The sequence below is a fragment of the Neolamprologus brichardi genome, chromosome 20 (genome assembly GCF_056152115.1).
Source record: "Neolamprologus brichardi isolate AB-2024 chromosome 20, ASM5615211v1, whole genome shotgun sequence".
NCBI lineage: Eukaryota > Metazoa > Chordata > Actinopteri > Cichliformes > Cichlidae > Neolamprologus > Neolamprologus brichardi.
Window position 1 is genome coordinate 35,037,501 of NC_142123.1, and position 8,483 is coordinate 35,045,983.

The window sequence follows — 8,483 nt, forward strand, 5'->3', positions numbered from 1 at the left end:
TTGTCTTATGTTCAAATGTCATTGTCTATAAAACGTTAGCACGATGACGCTCCACAGCTCATTTTAGAGCGCCATCCTCAGGGTTTAGTTCACACTGAGCCAAGATGGCAGCGAAGTCACGAAACCTTCCTGTGTGAGGATGATAATGTTTGCAGGTAGAAGGTGACTTCTACAAACCCTCCACATCGATATCGGGCGCCGCCGCCTCCCTCTGTCCTGCTCTTTCTGTCGTTCGTTCAGATCATTTCAAATGATCGTCGGAGATGTTGAAACGGTACAGATCAAATATTTCATTCCTGCATCGCTCCAACAAGCTCAGACAGACTTTTAAAAACCACTTTGGAATAATCTCACAATCCGATCCATCCTAACCCCACACGCTACTCAAAATTCCCACGGGAACTGAAACGTTCCAGCTCTCCTGAGGACAGAAGGACAGAGCTCTGGAAACATTCGGCACCACAGAAGAAGAAGAGCAGCCGACACAGGGAGCAGACCTACCTGTCCGAGGTCCAGCGTGACGTTCACCCTGTTGAACTCAGTGCTGCGGGACAGCGGCGGGCTCTGCCACCATCGCTCCGTCCCGTCAATGGCGTTGGTGATGGGATGGGCGCGGTCGCTGTGGCCCTGGCTGCAGATGTCGCAGTACTGCCCCTGAGAAGAAACAGAAATCAATCAGCCTGTTACACCAGCTGTTCGGGGAACATCTGCCCATGAAGCTTCTCAAAGCGCCTCTTTGGCTGATGACAGGACAGCAGCGTTCCTCATGGCGGGGTCACGGCTGCTCCACAACAGCACCGTGACAGAGCTGCCACAAACAATTATTTTGATAGTCGACTAATGAGATCATCATCCATTGAACGTAAAACTACAGCTTATTGCACCAGCAGCATCTACTCTTATATAACTATTATTAGCTTACAGCTTTAAGTGTTTAAGCGATGTGCTAACTAAAAATAAAGACAAGATGATAGTTTATTACATTTTAATGAAATTTGCAGATTGTTTCGGTGAAGTTTAATAAACTCCTTGCTATCTAAAATATAACAGGACACCAGAGTAAATTCTCGAGCATCTCACACTTCTGATAATCAGCTGTCTGCTTGACGTTTATTCAGCTGTGTAAAAACTATAACTTTAATCTCAGCCAAACTGATTTACTCAGGAACAAATAAAATACTAAAAAAAAGCCAAACAATAACATTTTTAAGTTATCTAAGTGACTTATATATCATGTTTAACCTGAGTAGAGATGGCGGTGGGTTTGAAAAGATATACCGGGAGTCCGGTGTTCTCACGGCTCTAGTTAGCCTAGCCCCCGGCTAGCTATCGAGCTAGTGGCTAACAGACGTCTCCGAAAACGTCAGAGCGCTTTTGAAAATATGTGGTGTCTTGATAAACTGAGCAGATATTTGAGGTTTACACAGCTACATTCTCGCCTGAAAATATGTTAAACGTTTATTTTGTGACCCAGAAAGAATAATAAGAGTAACATTAAAACTAACTAGCTGCCGCCATTGTTGGAAACTGAGCTTGGCTGCGCTATGAATTCTGGGACACAGCTTCTTCTTCTTCGGGGTTTAACGGAAGCTGGCATCCTTGTACATGCAGTGCTGCCATCTTCTGTTTCAGTCCGTTATTACACTCTTAAATCCTGCTACTTATTCCTGCGTCTTTTGTGATCTTACAAAGCTTCAAACGACGCGTCGACTATTAAATCAGTCGCGACGATTTTGATAGTCGACTAATCGTGGCAGCCCTAACCGTGATTCTGTTTTTCCTTTTCATTCATATTTCCTGTTTCTGTGAGGTTTTGCGCATTAACTTGTATTCTTAGCGCTTTCCCTGCTGGCTTATTTTGGGCCTTTCCAGCACACCGTTAGCCGGAGCAACGACCAGGCATGCATAATGTAAGGTTAATACATCACGGTGGTGGGTTTAGGTGGGGGCCGGCTGCAGGTAGCTCCACAGTGCACACGCCCGCTGCACACGTGACACCCACTTCAAGTCCCCGTTTCTGTCCTGGTGGTCCGCTCGGCCGTTTGGCCCAAAGTAAGCATTAGCATAAACTCAACAAGTGCCGACCTGAACAAAAACCCAGGTCAGGGGCTGTTATCACAGCAGGTCCCTGAGGTCAGAGGTCACGTCTCTGTGGCTCAAACCATCCCCCACTGTTTGATGAGCTGTTAGAGCTGAGCTGTGACACCAGAGCGCCGTTAGCTTTCGGTCAACAGCACGCTCTGCTGCAGGTCTCAGATCTGCTCGCCGGCCTCTGCCTCGTGGCTTTATTTGTCATTAGAAGCCAGAAAACCAGCAGCTGCTGATGCGAACAGAGAGCTGTGGATAATCATGAAACTTCAGCTGAGTACAACGATGTGATCTGTTTTTGAAAACCTGCATGGAGTCACTCTCCTGCCGACCCTTTGGCCCAACATAAGGTTTAAGCATCTTTTCTTCCTGAACACTAAACTTCTCCCCTCTGACTCTCGCTGTGTCTCCGTCTCTGCTCACTAGAGCGTGCTCGCCGCCTCGTACACCTCCTGCACTTTTAATGAATAAAAACACTCCCACATCGTGCTGTCAGGACACATTGTGTGTGTGTGTGTGTGAGACAGTGGAGCGACCTGGCTTAGAGGCTCCGCCCTCTCAGGCCAGTTGCCCTCCACCACATTTTTGGGGAACGTTGTTCCTGCAGCAGGAGGATCAGGACGAGCTGCAGAAATACTGGGGCGTGCGCTCAGTGTGGAGGAGGACAAACAGCAGCTGAATTCAGGCAGTAAACTGTAAAATGAGGTCTTCTGTGCCCCCCGCCCCCCCTCGGAGGAATGTGAAGTCGCCTCAGGCTGCAGGTTTCTCTGCTCTGCTGCTTTCATGCTTTCTCCACCTTTATCTCCACCTCTGATCTCTGTGAACTTCAGTCTGAGCCTAACAGCCATCACTCCTAACTTCTGCAAACTCAACGTGAGCTCATTTTTATTTTTCCCCCCCAAACTCGATAATCTCGCGGTAAGATGGCGGGCGAGCCTGCTCTGATTGGACGACACGGGTCAGTCACTGTGAGGAATGCAGGGACAGGTGGGAGAGAGGGCAGCGAGTGTGCAGGTTATCACCCGCAGAGCTGCTGTAATGGTTAACCTGCTGATGCTGTGCATGAGCCTTTGCACACACACACACGCACGCACACACACACACACGCACGCACACACGCACACACACACACACACACGCACACACGCACGCACACACACACACACACACACACACGCACGCACGCACACACACGCGCACACACACACACACACACAACTCTCTGCTTCCTTAAATCAGAGGAAGGGCGAAACAGAGCCAACGAAGCAGAGCGTGAAATAACGAGCTGGCAGCAGCTTTGTGCACGCCGCCGACCTCCTCTGCTCTTCAGCGAGGAAGAAGAGCCAGGTTACAGACAGACGTCAGCTCAGCTACTTCATTTCTGTACTTCAGGTTTTATGGACACCCAGGTTCAGAATTCTGCTTTTGTGTTTCCATGAGAACTTCACACGTCACACATCTGAAAACAAAACAACTGGAAATATGAAGTCCTGGATGAATCACCTCAGTTCCTTAAGGTGCTTTCTACTGTAAGGTAAAGACCCTGGAGGCAGACCCCAACCATCAGACAACCCCTTCTGAGGAGGGCCGAGTACAATAACCTCAGTTTGATCTGAATTAAGAAGCAGAAAGTTAGCAGCCATCCAAGTCTTTATGTCTTTAAGACATTCCTGCAGTTTAACTAATTGGTGTGTGTTATCTGGCTTCATGGACAGATAGAGCTGGGTGTCATCTGCATAGCAGTGTAAATGTATGCTATGTCTTCTAATGATGCTGCCTAGGGGAAGCATGTATAATGTAAACAGAATTGGTCCTAGCACTGAAACCTGTGGAACTCCATAATTAACCTCAGTGTGTGAAGAGGACTCTCCATTTACATGCACAAACTGGAGTCTATTAGATAGATATGATACAAACCACTGCAGCACAGTACCTGTAATACCTACAGCATGTTCTAATCGCTGTAATTCATGAACAAACTGCAGGATTTGATTATTTTCGCACGGCTAAACTTACAGAACCTGCTGGTCTGAGATTGATGTGTCAGTGTGAAAGGTCCTCAGTTTATTACTGAATCTATTTTTGTATCACAAGATAAACCAGCTAAAAGAAGGTTTTTGCTTCAGTGTGGAGGGGCCGTAAAGGGGAGGGGCTAAAGCAGCTAACTTGAGAGGATGGGTGAGGGGCTGCCAGCAGACTCAGTTTTAGATAAAGAAGGATTATTTTAAACTGTGAGTCATGCAAAGCTCCGCTGACACAGACAAAGAGTAAACATGAGCTCGGGTGAAGTCTGGACTGCTGCTCACGCTTACACGGGACGGATCTCCCCTCTCACACTCACTGATGCTTATAAACTCGGTCATATACTTTATAATGACTCACACGCACACACTGCGTGCTGCAACTACTCCGAGTGACGCCACGAGCACCTGCTTCAGATCTACACCTCACAGCGACTCACCTGGATGGTCTGGCTCGGGTCTCCGGACACCGGGCCCCCGACCAGCTTGCAGTACAGGTCCTGGACGCTCCTGCCGGTTTCGTCCTCCCCGCAGGTCGCCGTGGCGGTGATCTTCGTGCCCTCCGCCAGGTTAAAGTAGGGCGGGTGGAGGCTGTATCCGTTCACCCCGTTGGTGGGCAGCTCCTGGGCCGAGGCGAGGCGCCAGCAGCAGGTCACTAAAAGCGGCCACAGCAGCTCCGAGAGCCGCGCAGGACCGCTCACCATCATCCCACCTGCCCGACAAACTCCAGGAGCAAGCTGTGAGACGGGGTGGCGAAGTCTTAGAAAGTTACCGAGGCTGTGAGGGGGGGTCAAAGCTTCTGCGGGACCGGAGCGCGTGAAGTGAAAAAGCCGCAGAGAGGAAGAGGAGGCGCTGAGTCCTGGAGCGGAGCGCACAGCTTTCTGTCCTCTCCGAGAGTCGCTCCAGCAGGAACACTCAGTCCTCCCCCTCCCTCCCTCTCTCTCTCCTCACCCTCCCCTACCCCATCTCTGGCCCGGCCCCAGAGGAGGAGGAGGAGGAGGGCGCAGAGCTTCCTCGTAGGCCTGCGGCCAACTGAAGCTGATTTTAGTGGCTGAAGACTCGAGTTTATGAGTTGTTGTTAGATAAACCTGTTTGATGTCTGAGGTCTGGTTTTAGCAGCACGAGTGAGTCCAGATCTGAGTGCACACGAAGCATGTTTGATTAAAATACTGATCGTTGTGTAAAAACAGACACGTGATTAGGTAAGACTGAAACAACAACCCAGAACACACGAAACAGCTGATGGAGAAAGACACCTGCGCAGGCCTCACAGGTGGAGCTCAGAGGTGGAGCAGCAGCTGCAGGAGGAGGAGTGCTTTAACCTGTGTAGTACTTTAAGTAGTTTAATTTGGACTTGAAGAAAGCGTCTTTCCTCAGTGTGCTGCATCACGTGATCCAGGGAATTACCTGCCCAGGTAATAAAACTGTTGCTGTCATCTGTTTATGGGCGCCGATCAAACTCCATTTGACTGAAAACGGAGCGAGCGGCCGGTCACTGGAGCCTAGTGAAAGGTCAAAGCTGCAGGTAGCTGAAGCTTCGGGCTTCTGTCTGGCTGTCATTCTTCTTCTGTGGTTATAATCCGCCCTCCTTGCTCTCCGCCTCCTGGGAGCTGCGGCAGCGTCTGTGTTTGGCATCCACACAGACCTGCTAATCAAACCTACATGAGCGCTCTGTTAGTGCAGTGACCTCACAGCAGCCATATTATTGGTCACGTGATGTCATTAAAAATGCTCCAAAAGGCTCCAACAGCACAAAAACGGTCCACAGGTCCAGCTTAGCCTAGCAGCTAGCCCTCTGTGTCACCATCCACCTGTCAGTCACAGAGGCCACGCCCTAAAATTACAAACCTTAAACCAGGCGTGTTACACAAACACCCTCCCCGTACAGGTGTGACCCGCAGAGAGCCAACAGTTTGTGTATCAGGCTGTAACGTTTTAACACGACTCACTGCTGCCTCTGCTGGACGTCAGAGGAACCACAGGGTTGACGGGAAACACCTGCAGAGCTGAGTGTGTTTCTCATGGAGCGCTGCCGTGTAATTACGTGGCTCCAGGAGCCACTTTAGAAGATTAAAGAGTTTTTCCCTCAAACACACAGATAAAAGGTGCTCAGGTGAGTCGGGCACAGTTCATACTGAACAGGTAGCTTTGGTTCAAGTTGCAGAGGTTCTAGAGTAGAGTAGAGTAGAGTAGAATAGAATAGAGTAGAGTAGAGTAGCCGTGTATTGTCCTTGAACATGTAGAACAAAACTGTGGCATGAGAAGTTTAGGCAACAGGAAGAAAACACTGAGCATCACTGCTGTTCGGTCTCACACAGGAACAGGTAGCCCCGCCCACATCATGCTAGTCTGTAATCTGCAGAACATACAAATTAGCACTATGACAACACACGCACACTCACAAACAACAGGTGGGGGGGCTGCGGTCCACGACATCATCCAGAGCCAGCAGCGAAAAACTGTGATAAACTGAGTGTTTAGAGCAGTCTGGACACGTGAGCTCGTTACTAGACAGGAAGTGAGGAGAAGAAAAATCGGTCCATGAAGAGTTACTTCCTGCTGGTGAGTTTAAAATCAGGAAATGGACTCTTAATGAAAGGAACGCGAACAAGAGACGAGAAATAAAGTGTGAAAAACTCACAGCGAGCCAAACACAGGAAGAGAAGAAGAAGAAAGAGGCCTTGGTGTTTCACCTCACTAATCCTGCCTTTCTCCCTGAACTCTATAACTAATCTACTTCATGGTTACCACAGAGACCAAAGGAGGAGCGAGGGATAGGTCACATGTTGTCATGGAAACTGCTAACTGCCCCATCAATTGAACCCACTCAGCCCCGCCTCCCCAAACACACACAGATGAAGAGGTCTGTGTGCAGCGAGGAGCAAAGTTTGAAGTGAGCAGCAAACTGAGCTTCATTCAGGCTCTGATCCAGAGGTCAGCCCGAGAGACGCGCCCGACATCCACGAGGTGTCCTCCGAATAATGAGGGAGATTCACAGGAATACCCAGGGGAGCGCTGCAGAGTCCAAAACGCTGCGTGAAATAAAAACGGAATGAAATCATTTCCGACTCTCATCAACCCAAATTTATTCACACCACAGAAAACATTTGAAGGAGAAAATGAACCATTTCAATAAAGTTTGACTTTGATGGCGGCAGCACGTCTGTAAAAGTTGGGACGGGTCGACAAAACGCTGAAAACTGAGAAGAGAAACAGCTGGAGGAAGATTCGACCTGTCAGCAGCTGGGTCACCCTGTAAAGTCTATTTACCAACATGCGCAAAGATATTACACATAAAAACACACAGAAACATTGGAAACACCGGTGTCACAGAAATGTCATGTGATGTGTTTACTGTCACCACTGTGCTCATCTAGATTTGCCACAGCGGGGTTTGAGAGGACAGAGACGGGAAGCGAACGCCGCCGTGTCGTATTTGCGATGCAAACAAAGCCCAGACGTGTTTATTTGTGTTCACTTGGGCCAGAGCGGCCTGCTCTCAGCGCCGTGTGCGTGAGCAGGTATGGACATGTCCGCCTCTTTGTTTCCTACAAGAAAAGCCTTCAAACACACTCCTGGTGGCTCCTCCTCCTGAGTGCTGAGGCCACGCCTCCCACAGGGGGAGGGGGTGACGGTGGGTTCACCTGTACAGCAGGTCAGACAGTCGGAGGCTCTTTGTAACAGGATTAAATCTGTGTGACCAAAATGTTTCAGTGAGTTTACACAGCAGGCTCCGCCCACCCCTGCCCTCCTCGTCTGCTCCTCCTTTGCTTTGAAGTCTAAAGAGACAAAGAGATGAGCTGAACAGAGACAGAGATGATGGAAAGACGGAAAAAAGGGAGGAAGAGCAGGAGGTGAGGAGGTGAGGGAGTGCCACGAGGAGACAGTAGGAAGAGAGAGCGGGAGAAGCTGTCGCAGCTGCAATAAAACCCTGACAGAGACACGGCGAGCGCCGTCTGGAGGGGTCTCGGGTACCTGCTTCACGCTCAGAACGTTGTTTGGCGAGCTGCAACTCGCTCGGCGCCAAAAACACTCAGACACGACCCAGCTTCAGCTTTTTTAAAAAAAAACTTTAATCAGCTAAGAGTCAGACGAGCGCAGCAGAAGGTTTCTCCTCCGATAACGAGGCCTTAGCACAGGGTGGGCCGTCTCAGGCCTCGAGGGCCGGCGTGCTGCAGGTTTTAGATCTCACCTTGGTCAGCACACCTGAATCACATGATTCGTTCGTTACCAGGCATCTGGAGAACTTCAGGACATGTGGAGGAGATAATTTAGCATTTAAATCAGCTGTGATGTTCGAGGACACATCTAAAACCTGCAGGACACCGGCCCTGTGGACTGAGACTGCCCACGCCTGCCTTAGCATCAGCTTAT

At 49.6% G+C, this 8,483-nt stretch overlaps 1 protein-coding gene across 2 annotated transcripts in view; it reads right to left on the reverse strand.

Annotated features, from left to right (window-relative positions):
• Window positions 1–6,501, reverse strand: part of lama5 (laminin, alpha 5) — a 69,032-nt gene extending 62,531 nt beyond the window's left edge. For both annotated transcript variants that reach the window (XM_087834012.1, XM_087834011.1), the window contains exons 1-2: window positions 4,550–6,501; window positions 502–654 (exon numbers count right to left, since the gene is read on the reverse strand). In XM_087834012.1, coding sequence (XP_087690138.1) covers window positions 502–654; window positions 4,550–4,816 — 420 coding nt within the window. In that variant the 5' untranslated portion in view covers window positions 4,817–6,501. The remainder of the gene's footprint in view (window positions 1–501; window positions 655–4,549) is intronic.
• Between the last annotated feature and the right edge of the window lie 1,982 nt (window positions 6,502–8,483).